Source organism: Pteronotus mesoamericanus, unplaced genomic scaffold (assembly GCF_021234165.1).
Source record: "Pteronotus mesoamericanus isolate MK-2021 breed Mesoamerican mustached bat unplaced genomic scaffold, CSHL_Meso_final contig_78, whole genome shotgun sequence".
In the NCBI taxonomy this organism is placed as follows: domain Eukaryota; kingdom Metazoa; phylum Chordata; class Mammalia; order Chiroptera; family Mormoopidae; genus Pteronotus; species Pteronotus mesoamericanus.
Genome location: NW_026555258.1, coordinates 10165110 through 10180464, shown reverse-complemented (window position 1 = coordinate 10180464; position 15355 = coordinate 10165110). Strand labels below are relative to the sequence as shown.

The following is a 15355-nucleotide window of genomic DNA, read 5'->3' as shown; positions in this document are numbered from 1 at the left end:
GTTTTCATGAAGCTTTGTGGGATTTCAGTGTGACTTGTAATTTTGCTAATGTCACTCAAAAATACACTTTAATATTTTAAATAACAATTATTTCACACTTGATGTATAATAAACTGTACACTTGTTATAAAGCACTACTTTATTTCAGAGTGTCTATATATCCACAAAAGACACTTCAGTTCTTGACAAGGCAGTGAACAATTTTGTCATATGATGTCATTCGTGTCTGAAAGTTCTCGCTTGACTTGTCATGCTTCTTGAAATAGCCCACAAGATAGCCTTTGTCTTAAATCCCATCCATATCATTGTTATTATGGAGCTCAGGTTTTTAGCCCAGTCTTTTAATCTTTTTTTTTTTTTTGTCTGCCCTATGCAAAATGCAGTCTGTTTACTCAACTTTATACATAAACATTTAAGACTTGCTAGGATATAATATGCAGGTAGAGTGACATTTAAGGCTCTGGTGATGCCCAACCTCTAGTCTGAGGTGTGAATTTAGAAAACAAAACATTTGAAAGAGTCTGATATCTGATATGTGTCAAATGTTACATAACAACTTTGCCTTATTCATTTATTTCATTCTATAAGCTTAAACTTCAGTTATAAGTACATGAAAACAGGCTGCTATGTTGCCTGTCTTTGCACAGGGTCCCCTTGGGCTTGCATTCGTCACGTTTTTTCATGGGCATTTTCGAAGTTAGGTTCTTTTCTTTTCAAAGGAGCGAGACACAGGCACAGAGACACTAAGACAATGGAACCCATTAAAATGGATGCTTTTGGAGATTTTAAAGTAGCCTTGGTCAGACAGCTAACAAAAGGGAACACTTCAAGGTTTAGTATAATCTTTAACAGAGTTTCACAGTAAATCTTTGTCACGTCAATTAAAATATTGACTAAAAATTTAACATAATTTTAAGTAGACTGATATATTGATATTGTATGTATTCTATGTAATGATATGCATAGAAGCAGAAATGTGAATACTATTTTATTATAGAAAAAGAAAGCTATAACATACTGCTTAAATAAATCCCATTTATGTAAATAAAATTTCATGAATAAAAACCATTTTAGAAGGACAAAAGGTGAATAATGGAAGTGTGAATACTTTATTCTTTGTTTTCATGTTCACATTGTTTGGATTTTCATCATGAAGCAGAATTCATTTTATTAGCAGCAACCCGATAAGGAGTATCCACTGAGAAGAAAAACCCCTCTTGACACCCCGTTAGGAGCTAACTAGGAGAAACACAGCTGTGGTAGGGAAAGGCCAGGAAGGAGGCCTTCCATAACTCCTTTTGGGCTCACACTCAGGGTACCCACCCTGATGTTCTAAGGACAGTGCTTCCTCAAAGTCTGCCCTCACACCCATCTGCCTGAGAGTTACCTGGCCCCTGGCCTCAAGAGTGAGCATTTCTGGAGGTAGAGCATCTTTAACAAGCTCCCAGGTGATTATGCTGAACATCAAAGTTTAGGGACCATTGCCTTAGGGCATCTGTCCTGGAGGGAGTAAGAAGGCGACTGAGCGAGCAATTAATACACGTTTAATGCAGGTCTTCAAGAGCTGCGTGTTTTGTCCCCTTGGGTCCTTTCCCTGGTGGGCAGAAAGAAGTCTTCCCATCTCCATTTCTGAAGATGGTGAACTGAGAAGAGTAAACTCCAGGCTGGTGCCTTTCCCCTCTGATGTCAGTGAGAGGTTTAAGACCCAGGATCTGGTTTCTGGGTGTCCCACAGAGAAGGTGAGAAACCAGTCCATATTCTGGGAGGCTAGATGACTTCAGCATAAAGTTCAGAGGAGAACTGTGTCAGGAGCAGGTGCGTGTATGCAGGCATGTGTATGTACACAGGTGCTCATCACTTCTCTGTGCTCTTTCTGATGTCACATATTACTGCGTCTTAAAGACAGGGATACTGCAATCACCACTGACCAGCGACTCCCACAGCTTTAACCCTGAGCCTTGGGGAGACAAATAGGGCCAGTTGCCTGCTCAATGATGTCCTGCCTGTAATCCCTAGTATAGTCCCATACCTTCCTCAAAGGCCTCAAACTTCAGGTCTAGGAAACCTACTACCTCAGTTTCACTGGCCTGAGCTCCACTGAAGATAAGGTACTGAGTTTCTTCACTAGAGAAGTCTGCGTTTTATATTTAATGGAATCAATGTCACCTAATAAAGGACATCTCCCAGGATCAATACTTGTTGATTATACTTTTTTCACTGTCCTTTCACCCCCAGCAGACAGAGGAGGACCATGGGGCCTGAGAACCAGAGCAGCGTGTCCGAGTTCCTCCTCCTGGGGCTCCCCGTCCCGCCAGGGCAGCAGGGCGCGTTCTTCGCCCTGTTCCTGGGCATGTACCTGACCACGGTGCTGGGCAACCTGCTCATCCTCCTGCTCATCAGGCTGGACTCCCGCCTGCACACGCCCATGTACTTCTTCCTCAGCCACCTGGCCCTCACTGATGTCTGTTTCTCATCTGTCACTGTCCCTAAGATGTTAATGAGCATGCAAACTCAGGATCAATCCATTCCCTATGCAGAGTGCATAGCACAGATGTATTTTTTCATATTTTTTACTGACCTGGACAGCTTCCTTCTCACCGCAATGGCATATGATCGGTATGTGGCCATCTGTCACCCCCTCCACTACATGACTATCATGAGAGAGGCACTGTGTATCTTACTAGTCGCTGCGTCCTGGATCCTCTCCTGTGCCAGTGCCCTGTCCCACACCCTTCTCCTGGCCGAGCTGTCCTTTTGTGCTGACAACACCGTCCATCATTTCTTCTGTGACCTCGGTGCCTTACTCAAGCTGTCCTGCTCAGACACATCCCTCAATGAGTTGGTCATTTTCACAGTAGGAGTGGCTGTCATTACTCTCCCCCTAATATGCATCTTGATCTCTTATGGCTGCATTGGGGCCACCATCCTGAAGGTTCCATCTACCAAGAGCATCTGCAAAGCCTTGTCCACGTGTGGCTCCCACCTCTCAGTGGTATCTCTTTATTATGGGACAATTATTTGGCTCTATTTTTTTCCCTCATCTAGCACCTCCAGTAACAAAAATATAATTGGCTCTGTGATGTACACAGTGGTCACTCCACTGCTCAACCCTTTCATTTACAGCCTAAGGAACAGGGACGTGAAGGGGGCCCTGGAGAAACTCTTCAACAGGGCAACAGTTTTGTCTCAATGACATTCGCTCATCTCTGTAACAGATACATTTATTCCTGGATGCTAGCCCCCTGGTCTTGAACCCAGCATGGAATAAGTGCTCAGTATATTATTGATAAGTTGAATTACATTCTGTTACAGGTATTCTCTCTTTTTCTTGTAATTCTTTAGCATAAATCATTAGATCTAACTTGGTATTATTGATCACTACTTTTGTCTATTAGACTGAAAAACTGATAGCTAGTAGAATTTATGTCTCTCCTCTTATTTCCTGGGAATTTATTAGTTATTTTTTCCAAATAAGTAGTGAATTTTAATTTTAATTTTATTATTTATTTTTATTGTTGTTCAAGTACAGCTGCCTCCATTCCCCTCTTATTATTTTTAAAACAGATTTATTGAGGCAAATAAACACATAAACATTGTATATATTTATAGTGTACAACCTGATGTTTTGATATGTATACATTATAAAATAATCACCACAATTAAGCTAATGAAGGTATCTATCACCTCTGCTTAGATATCCTTTTATTTGACTTCTGTGTGTGTGATGAGAAGACTTAATTTTAAGATCCATCCTCTCAGCAAATATCAAGTGCAGCATTGTTAACTATAGTCATTCTGTGCATTAGATCTCACAAATTATTCATCCTGCATGACTGAAACTTTGTGCATTATGCTAAGTGAAATAAATCAGACTCAAAAAAGATAAATACTGCATGATCTCACTTATATGTGGAATCAAAAATAATCAAATTCATAGAAGCAGAGAATAGAATGGTGATTTCTGGGAAGAGTAAAAGCTGAGTGATGTTGGGAATTTATTCATTTTTGTGAATTGTTGGAAGATAATGGCTAATAGGGCTCCCTTGGCATAGAAAGGTTGCAGAACTGGGAATTTGTAAAGTATCTCCTTTCCTTTCCCCACCTCCCATTCAGTGCTCTTTCCATGTTTTTTGTTGGTGGTGAAGACGGTGGGGCAGGAAAGGAAACGGTATCATGTGCCCTTTGTAGCTCCAGGGAAGTCCTCATTGCTATGAGTTTAGCTGCTCCCTGTATCAATCTTCATGATCTGTTTCCCTGAAAAGTCATTTCTACTCAGCTTAGTGACCCCAGGTTTGTATTATGGGCCCAAATAATCTAACTTCATTGTCATCCAGTGAAGGACCACAGAGTTCTCTTCAGGCTGTACTTAGTTAAGAATAAATAACAATACAAAGATGCAAGGAAAATATGACCAGCAACACTGAAAGGAAAAGAAATCAACAGAGACAAGAGGGAAGGAGGGAGGGGCGGGCAGGGAAAGGGAAGGGAAGGGGAAAGTCAAGGAACATATAGCAAGAACTCATGGACAACACCAAAGGGGAAGAGCTGAGGGAGGGACGGAGGGAGGGGGCAAGGGAAAGTGGTGGGGGGTAGGCAGAGACAAATGTATTTAAAAATAAATAAAGAAAGAAAAAAAAGAATAAACAGGATCACAAATACTTGGGAGATGGAGCACCATGTAGGTATGAGAGAGGAGTATTTGGGAAAGACAGATCCCAGCTGCAAACTATCTATCAGAGTGTGTGGCCTCTGGCAATTTACTTAACTCCTCTGAATCTCAATTTCTTTTTCTAGGTAAATTGAAAAACTATTAAGACATCTAATATATTTTTTTATTTGAAATAAATGAAATGCTAAATTTGGCTTAGCATTACAACTGCCCGACAATAATGAATGTTAGCTTTCCCTACCTATGCATTAGAGGTGAATTTTGGAGTGGAACTTGCATAGATAACACCTGAGTTATGGTGAAACAGGAGCAAAGCATGTAAATTATAACCGCAATTCAAAGCAATCAGGGGTCCTAGGACACAGCTACGCACCTTCTCTGGCTTGAACTAGAACCAAATGACTTAAGGAGCAATGGATGAGTGAGTTGTTAGGTGTGTGGGTGAGGAAAGGCAGATCAGAAGAGCATCTTACTCTCTGCTCCTCATGTTCACTCAGAGAGCTGCCCTGGACGTGGGGCCGAGGAAGCTGCCTTTTAGCACCCCAGCTTACTTTGTGGAAAAACAAAAAGCGCCCTTCACCCCAACCTGCTCTATTTGGCTGCAGGCATGGATTCTCTCTATCTGCAGGTTCAGTCTCAACCAGTTCCGGAGCCAAAAACAACACCCGAATGTGGCTGGATACTCTTGCTTGTCTAGAGGAAGCAGGCTTTGGTTGGCCTGGACACACCCATGAGTACTTGGCTCAGTTTCTCTGCTGGCCCTCCAGTTCTGTTGTCTGGATCTCTGTTATTCTGTTGGGCCTTTGTCAGACCCATCCTCCAAAGGAGTACCACTGTCACTCAAATTCTTAGTCATGGACTGGTGGCATTGCTAAGAGTGGATTTTTCTCAAGAAATGTCAAGCCTACTTGCCTGTTGGGAAATGTTTTATGTTTTATCACCACCTGCCTTATGAGACCGGCTTTCCCTGGTTTAAGACAGCCCAATGCAAACTGGTAATTGCAATACTGATTTAACACATAAATAGAACTTCTGGAAATTGCTTTGGAAGTATGCAGTTTATCTGGGGCATCACCCCTCACTCATGCCAATGCTGTCTCATAACCTTCCCTAGTGAACACATCTCACTGGATTTAGAACAAAGTTTGCTACATTTTTAAAAAATTGTGGTGATACACTCACAAGTTTACAAATATTCTGGAGGTTAGTAGGCACTGATATTTCAACTGACCAGTGTGTATCTTTCTCAAAAGTTAAAGTCTAACAGCAATAGACAGGTTTTTCTCAGGGGAGAAAAATCACAACATCACAGAACTAGGCACTCCAGTATTTATACTGTAGCTTTGGATAATATATTATTATACATGTAAAATTTCCACTCTTACATATAAATTTTAAGAGTAAAAATGATCCTATTTTGTCACATATGAAAAGTGTAGAGGATCTACTAGAGAATTAGAACCACTTAGCTTTCAAAGGAAAAATAGAAAACCCTAAGTGTTGCATTTATTATTATTTTTGAAGATCCTTAATTGGGGCGGAGGGAAGAAGCTATAAATGAAATCAGGAGGGAACTCAAGTACACATAAAATTTAATTTACTTGTCATTAATGATGAAAAGTTGGAGTTAATCAGAAAAATACCAGAAAAGTAGTAAGAGTTCCTGTTTCTTGTTGTTTCTGTAATTCAATAGCCATTTAGGAAGTGAAGTACTATATGTCAGTGGACCTAGCACTGGTCACACAGAGCTAGATAAAAACATGACCTCCATGCAAATGAAGGGAACATCCTAGAGACAGGCATACTAAAAAATATGTATGAGTATTCAAAAGTGCTTTCATATAATACTACTACTACTAACTGCTTATGCATGTTTACTATATGTCAAGGGCTTTATTGAAAGCTTTACCTGTATTACCTCCTTTAATCCTAATAATCCTATGAAACATATACTGTTATTATATGCATGTCTCAGTTGAGGAAACTGAGGCTTAGAGACAATGACATTCTTATAATAAATGACAGCACGAAAGGGGATATAGTCAATGCTGCCTGTAAAGCAAAAGCTTCACAGGGAAAGGAGTTCTTCGGTTGGGTGTTAAAGGACACTCAGGATTATAATATAATGGCAGAAATGGCTGTCTGGGCAGAGAGAACAAAAGGAACTGGGGCACTGAAATACTAGGGAAATATAAAAAACATGGGGATTGCTAAATTACATGTGTGAAGTAATTCAAGTCAAGGAACATGTATAAAGTACCCATGGACAAGGACAACAGGGTGGGGACTGAAAGTGGGAAGGAGGGGTGGGCAGGGCAGGGGAGAGTAATGGGGGGACAACTGTAATTGAACAATAAAAAAAATTTAATAAAAATAAATTATATGTGTGTATGCGTCAGTGGAGCATCAAGAGATGAGTCTGGGCAGGCAGACAAGGACTATATTATGAAGGGGCTACAATGCCTTGTTAGGGAGCTTAGACACTGCCTTGCAAGTGATGTAGTACTGTTGGCTGGGGATGGGGCAAAGTAGAGATTAAACATGGGGAAGGCTACATTCATGTTACCAATGTGTGAGACGGTCTGGCGGGATTGGAGAGCCTAGGGACAGGGGGCTCAATCAGAAGGTCATTGTACACCAGGCAACAGGTAATGTGTGTTTGAATGAAGACAACTGCACAGGGGATAGGTAAGAAAATATCTCTAAAACCAGACTAGACTGGTCTTGGTAATCAGTGGGAACTAGGTAGTAGAATAAAGGATTGTTCTTGATTTCAGGCTCTGAACAGATATTTAAGAGCACAGTGGAAGGCTAAGCACTTGGAGTAATTTTGATTAGGTTTAACAGTCTTAATGAAGTGAGGAAACAAGTTCTGACCATTTGCTTTTTAATAAAGGGTTCCAAGAAGGAGGAAGGCAAATACCCTAATAGGTAAGGGGCACCAGGAAGCTCTTCATCACCACCACCCACATTGATCTCCATTAAAAGCATATCCCACTCCCATTACACCACCAAAATGCAAAAATTCATAAATAATTTGTACATGAGTGTGAATCATTTTAAAATCAACATTTAATTAACCTTGTTTGAAACGGGTGTCCTTAAAGGAACAGAGGTGAAAACTTCGGGATTGGGAGTGAGTGCAACTGGGCGTACCAAGGGAGGAATATATTTGGAACTTGGCATACAGTGGTAACAATTTTGGCTGGGTGGAAGCCAAGGATGTTACATCACCGAACAGTGATAGGCAGCAGTGCCCCATGGTAGATCTTCGTAACGTTGTGGTCACAAAGTGGACACCCAGCCTCATCTCCTACTTTGCTTGAGGTCTGTGGGAAAGAACTTAAATCCAGCCCCAAAAGGAGTTTAAACATGTACTGTAATGTCAATGGATTGAGATTCCCTGAGGGTCCAAATGGAGGAAGACACTAGAAGGCTATCTAGAGAAACTACCATCTAGAGGAACCGGGAGGCAGGACTGACTGAGTACTCTGAGCAACAGGTTCAGGATCTCAGAGGGGTCATGGGCATGTGTCTTGTTCTGTGCTAAAGCCCTAGCACTTACAACAGCTCCCAGCAAAAAGTAGGTGTCCAGGATATATTTGTTAAATGAATGAATTTCAGGGAAAAGATTTTTACCTTTTTGAGTGGGGGAAGGAGGAAGAGTGACAACAGTAATAATAACAGCTATCATTTATTGAAAACTTACTACTATTAGCCACTATACTAGATGCATTTCATTGTTAATCTCAGATAATCCTCCAAGTTACCTTATTAGAGATTATTATCTCCATTTAGATTAGAACGTAGCTCAGAGAGGTTAGCAATCTTATGGCTAGCATATGGCAGACCCAAAACTGACGCCAGGTTTGTCTGACTCCAAGCCGATGTCTTTTCATTAAAGGTCGCTACCACTATGTCTAAGAAGAAAAAACTCTGCCATGACTGAGGAGCCTCCTAAGGGCCCTCTTCATGTCCTTGTTCCTTAGGCTGTAGATAAAGGGGTTCAACATGGGGACCACCACAGTGTACACTACAGCTGCTACAATGTCCTTCTTTTCGGAAGCAACAGAAGGAGGGCACAGGTAGGTACCAAAGAGGGTCCCATAGAATACACAGACAACACAGAGATGGGAACTGCAGGTGGAAAAGGCTTTGCCCGCCCCACCAGGAGTTCGGATCCTCAGGATGGCTGACACAATGTGGATGTAGGAGATGACAATGCAAATAAAGGGGACAATGAGTACTGTGCCCCCTAAGGCAAAAACCACCAACTCATTGACATGGGTGTCAGAACATGACAACTTCAGGACAGGAGTTATGTCACAGAAAAAGTGAGCTATTTCCCCAAAAACGCAGAAGGACAGGTGAGCCATGAGGAGGGTGTGAGTCAGGGCAACAGCATGCGTGAGGACCCAGCACAAGGCAAGCAGCAGGGCACAGACCCGGGGGCTCATGACTGCGGAGTAGTGCAGAGGGCGGCAGATGGCCACGTAGCGGTCATAGGCCATCACAGCCAAGAAAAAGCTGTCCAGATCACCAAACATCAGGTAGAAATACATTTGTGTGAGGCAACCGGCGTAGGAGATGGTATGATGCTGAGTCTGAACATTCGCCAGCATCTTGGTAACTGTGGAGGATGTTAAACCCATGTCAACTAAAGACAGATTAGCCAAAAAGAAGTACATGGGCGTGTGAAGGTGTGGGTCAGAGCCGATGGCCAGGATGATGAGCACGTTCCCCGTCAAGGTAATAAGATACATACATAGGAAAATACCAAAGAATAACTTCTGTTGCTCAGGTGGCCCAGATATTCCTCGCAGGAAAAATTCAGAGAGGCAGGATTGGTTTTCCATGACTCTGGAGCCTCCGGAAGATAAGAAGGACAGTGAGAGTGCTACATTTCTTCTAGAACTCTACGTGTTGCTGACTTCCAAATCTCCTAACTCCCAAATCTCCCTTTAAATTAATTATTATTCCCAATCCTGCCTTTACCTCCAATCTGACCCTACTTTCTTCTTTTTCTCTCTTCCTTAGGACCCTATTTTTTTTCCTTTCCTCTCTCCTTCCCTCTGGTCAATCTTTTACACAGAGGGTACTCTACTAAGGAGGCTCTGGGCATGTTCAAGCCTGGGGATTACCAAGCCTTGAACTAGGTCTACAGCCCCACATCAATTTCATCATTCCAGTAACATGGATACATGAGTACACTGAGGTGAACTAAATCTCACATTCTCTTGGTAGCCCCTATACCCATACAAAATTCTTTTTAAAATACTTACAATATCTCATTTTAGAATGAAGGAATATGAAGGACTCACGTCCCTTTATTTCCTCATCATTTCCTCTGAAATAGAAACTATGGAGTTCTGCATTTTTTTCACCGTTTGATTTTTTGTCCCTGCCATCATTATCATCTTGTAGCTAACATTTACTAGCCACGTGCTCTATGTCAGGCCCTCTACTAAGCACTCATACATATTGCCACCTGTGATCCTTAAACAACCCTGGGCAGCAGAGATTACTGTTATTACCACTGTACAGAGAAGAAAACTGAGGATAAAGATGTTTGAGTAATTTGTACAAGCACCCACAGCTTGTAAATATTTGAGGCAGAATTCATACTCACAGCCTTGGCATCATAAACTGCATCATCAATCAATACAGATAGAAAGTGATTTTATATCACTATGTTTACATTTAACCCCTCAATATTCCTAGTTTAATATCTTTAGCTTCAATTACCCTTCCTATATTGTATACTTGTCTTTTATAAAAAAAGCAACAAAGTTTAAGAACTAGTGCAGCCTACAGGATCTGGTCCAGAGGTCCCCAAACATTGGTCAGTGGACCAGTTTTTCAACTAAGTGAGGTGCTTATTAAAGATACAGAAACCTCAGACCTACTGAGTTAAATTCTTTAGGATACAGTCTGGGTATATGTATTTAAAACTGAAAATGAAAACTAAGCCCTCCTCAGGTATTTTAATGTTCGATAAGGCTTAAGGAAAATTCACTCAGTTGAACTCTTCATTTAATTCAAAGATGAATAAGTTAAGCTTCAGAAAAATAAACGAATTGTAAAATTAAAAATTAAGGTTCAAAAAAGGGAAGTTCACACTGTGCCTTAGAGGAAGATATGACACAAGGATCAGGGTCTCCAGGCTCTCAGACCGGTGCCTGTTCTGTTAAGTCTGGTGTCATTTCATTTTTCTTTTGTTTTTTTTTTGGTGTTCATTTTTTTTTACTATTTTTTGTAATTAGTATCTTATAGATCTAGGCCCTGGCTGGTGTGGCTCAGTGGATTGAGTGCTGGCCTGCAAACCAAAGGGTCACTGGTTTGATTCCCAGTCAGGGTACATGCCTGGGTTGAGGGTCAAGTCTACAGTAGGGAGCATGCAAGAGGCAACCACAGATTGATGTGATGTTTCTCTCCCTCTCCTTCTCCTTCCCTTCCCCCCTCTCTAAAAATAAATAAACAAAAAATCTTCAGAAAATCTTATAGATCTAAATATGTTCCTATTCCCAGTTTCTATTCAAAGTCCACACCTAGAAGAAAAATTTACCTTCAAATTGATAAAAGATTTACTGATGCAACCCTGGCTGGTATGGCTCAGGGGACTGAGTGCCAGCCTGTGAATCAAAGGGTTGCTGGTTTGATTCCCAGTCAGGGCATATGTAATCCCCAGTAGGGGGCGCTTGAGAGGCAACCACACATTGATGTTTCCCTCTTTTCCTCCCTTCCCTTCTCTCTAAAAATAAATAAATCTTTTAAAAACAACAGATGTACTAATGCATCGCTCATATTTTGAAGTTAATACTTCAAACTTTAGTAAGAGCAACATCTGAGAACTAAAAAAATCGCATATTTATCTACCTCTCAACCCCACACTAATTGAGGAACATATCTCAGAGCTTTGTAACTCTTCTGAGAGATCAGAAAGCCACAAGTTATTTTATTCTCTACTCCGTCTCCCAATGGGGAATGTGATGCCTCACAAAGATCAGACTCCTCTGACTGGGTACATTCTAATAACCATATCCTGGAAGGCAAGACACTCTCTTAAGACCCAAGTGTGTTGTATCTTGTCAAGAGGAGTGTGACATAGACCATCAAAACACGTCATGTGTTCCTGACATCCAGATCCTGCCTTCAGCGAGTTCATTCAATTCCACTAAGGTTCTCAAAGAGATGGCAAGTTATTTCACGGCAGAGATACGTCTCTTCTGTTACCTCTGTTGGCATATAATGCCTTGATTAGACTATTCTTACAGAGGTCCCTCAGTCTATGGCACCAGTCAGTCAACACTAGAAAATTCTTCACATCCTCTAAAAAGTCTCCAAAACTCTCCACTGTAAGTCCAGCATTTTACCTTTTGTTCTTTCTTTCTCTACTCAGGGGCCTGGTGCTAATATCTCTTGCTCCACCCAGTGCTTCCTTTCCCAAAAAGGTTTCTCATCCTTCACCCTGTCTATAGCCTCAGAAAACGCTGTAGATCCTAGAGACAACAATGATGTGCTTCCAGAAATTTAAGGCAATCTCTGCTTCTGTTATCCCAGGTTAATGAGGTCCCTTAACTTACCTCCACTGCTTCTTCATTTACTGTGTCTGCTCACAGGTAAGAACTGGCTTGGACATGATGGAGAGACTATTGCAAAAGCAGGACTCGCTGGCCTATAACTGTCTGTCTCGAGTTTCTTTTTTTCACTGCTACTCTGGTTATTGAGAAGGCACTGCAGATGTCCTTAATTTTGGAGGAAGGAGAGAAGAGCTGAGGTTCTTCCTGACAACGTTTGTGATGGGACTAACTGAAATCAGGGTTCGGGGTCAAGAATAATCAATGCAGATGGTAAATAGCCAGAATCAAGAGTCAGATTGCTAAACTCAAGCTAAAAATAAGTTCAGGGAGGGAAAGGGAGAAAGAAAGAGACTAGGATTCCAGATGAGGAGCTCGAGAGATCAACAAAGGACTGTAAAGCCAAGCTGGAACAGAGAAGACATCAGCTGAAGGCCAGAAGACGCTCGGTACTGAGTACTTAGGATGATCTAGGACACATGGTACTCTGGCCCCAGTCAACCCAGGTCTTCAGCAATTTTGAAGTATTTTATACTTGTATTTTGAAACCTGAACTGAGAGACTCAGGAACACAGAGTCGCTAGCTCTCAGGTTAATACCAGGAGGACAGTGAACGTGCTCTGATTTGGGCATCTACAGACAGGGAATCATGGGACAGAGTTCCCTAGGGCCTTGTTAGAACTAACACTCACAATTCCCTAACTTCCCCTCTTTATCTCTCATAACAGACCAAATTAGTACAGTATTGGCTTCATCAAAATATTTTTAAAGCTTTACTTCTTTTTCTATATTAAGTGGTAACCATAGTTCATGGCAAAAAAATAAAAAATAAAAAAGACTTTCTGTGTAGATCAATCTCTTAGCTGCTCTCTTGCAACAAGATTTGTCCCTAAACTCTTATTTTACAGAAATCCAAAACTGTCAATATTCACATCTACAAACAGTTTAGTGACATATGACATATTTTTCTTAGATAGTTCTCATGCTTCTGGTTAAAGATATATTAAAGTCATGCATCTAATTTCACTCCCTCCTAAAACACTACTAAGAGTAAAATGATTTTTAAAAAGACATAAAATCCACAAGGACAGAGAAGAGTGGAAAGCAAATAATAGTAACAAAATTTCAGAAGTTGAAAACCATTGGATGCAGGAGTGGTAATCAAGATGAGGATGAGGTTTACATTGCCTTCGACTTGACTAAACTTTAGACAGTTTCTTCCTGACTGTGGACCCTGTGCCTCCATTTTCTTAAAGAGCTTTACTTTGGAAAACTTGCAATGTTAAAATTTTCTCTGCTCATTTGAAATGTAAATCTTCTCCCAGGATCTTGACAGTTTTATAATCAAGGAATCTCTTCCTCAGTGACCTGGGAACCATCCCTTGGAAATGTCACTATCAAGAAAGCACACTTATCTCCCAGTCTCTGTGGGAGCGGAGGGGCCTAACTCCAAAGCACAGAGGACAGACGGACAGTTAGCTAGCACAGATGGTGCAATCACTGGAACCAGCCCTCCCAAAACACCCTCCAGCACAATGCAGTGAGCCCCACCCAGCACTTGAAAGCTATCTTTTGTTGCAGGGGAGTTGAGTTCAATCTCTCTCCCCTATTGCAATAGCCTTGAATAAAGTCTTCCTGTCTGTTTAACCCTGCATAGTACAGTTTTTCTTTGACAGTGATAACAGTTAGCAGACATGGAAAAGCTCAATCCTAAACTAGCAGTAGATAAAATAAAAGAATCAATCTTGTCAGCAGTAAAGAATCTTCAAAAGCCCCCAAAACTGGAAGCCCTGACACCTCTGGATTTTGGAGTGAAAGGGAAATAAACTTAGAGGTGATAGCTATTTTAAAAGAAACCAGATCCCTAAATTTCCATTTTCACCCCATGATACAGGGATACTGTCCCTCTCCTAAGCCAGGAAAAGTTGGGAGGTTTACTTTCTGGAGAAGGGTGGAACTGGGGGTTGCCACATATAACTCAGATTCGTGAGCACACGAAAAACAGGAAAATTACATGAATTATATGACTATATATGCACATCAAATGCTGAATATTGAAACCCATGGCCCTTTATTTGTTTTTTATTTTATTTTACTTTATTTTATTTATTTTTTTAAATGTCAAGATCTATTATAAAATATTAAAAAAATTAAATCCATTATAAAGTCTCAGCAATTAAAACAACATGACACCAGCACAGAAATGATCAAGGAGATCAATGAAATAAAATGGGTATTCTAGAAACATATATATCTGTCTAAAAATGTAATATATGATTAAATTGATATTTCAAATCAATGGGGAAAATAGGCCTTATTCAACAATTAAGGTGCATAAACCACTATTACTTGAAATAAAGCAAATATAGAGCCCTATTTCACATAGTCTATAAAAAATATTCCAGTGAATTAAAAATCAATATGTAAAATCTAAGGAGTTTTAAGAGAAAATACAAAATAATATTTTTCTTAACCTGAAGTAAAATACTCAAACTCAGAAGCTATAAAGAGAAATATTGACAGTATGACTATATTAAACATTTAAGGCTATACAGTAACATACATGTAAAAAAGTTAAAGGACAAGTAATAGAATAGGAAAGTATTTGTAATACATCTAAGAAAGGGTTACTAGTTTGTTTTTTTTAGGGAAAAAATTCTACAAACACTTAATCAAAAAATGGATAAAGAATACCAAAAAGTCATTTAAAGCTTTTAAAAAATAATAGAAATAGGCAAGAAATATACAAAAACAAGTTTTCTATCCCTTTCTCTTCTTCTCCTTCTGGTATCTCTATTATATGGATATTATGTTTCACATTATCCTGCATTTCCCTTAACCCCTGTTCGTTCTTTTTTAGTCTTTTTTCATTCTTGCTCTTCCTGGGAGTTTTTTTCTCCCTTGTCCTCCAGCTCCCTGATTTGATTCTGTGTTTCATCTAACCTGCTTTTGGTTCTTTCTACTGTGTTCTTCCATTTGGAAATTGTACTCTTCATTTCCTCTTCTCTCTTACTGATAGTTTTTATGTCCTTTCTCAGGCTGATATATTTTGCAGTAAGTTCCTCATAGTTTCCCTGTAGTTTTTGGTAATTCTCTCTGAGCTCATTGA

The 15355-nt window shown here is 40.3% G+C and overlaps 2 protein-coding genes across 2 annotated transcripts; one reads left to right on the top strand and one right to left on the bottom strand.

Annotated features, from left to right (window-relative positions):
* The first annotated feature begins 2239 nt into the window (after positions 1–2239).
* On the top strand, positions 2240–3193 carry LOC129079290 (olfactory receptor 1J4-like). The gene has a single exon (XM_054584427.1). It carries the CDS (start codon positions 2252–2254, stop codon positions 3191–3193), a length of 942 nt encoding a protein of 313 aa, XP_054440402.1. The 5' UTR covers positions 2240–2251.
* A 5396-nt stretch (positions 3194–8589) lies between these two features.
* Positions 8590–9525, bottom strand: LOC129079288 (olfactory receptor 1N1-like). The gene has a single exon (XM_054584425.1). The coding sequence runs from the start codon at positions 9523–9525 to the stop codon at positions 8590–8592; it is 936 nt and encodes a 311-aa protein (XP_054440400.1).
* Between the last annotated feature and the right edge of the window lie 5830 nt (positions 9526–15355).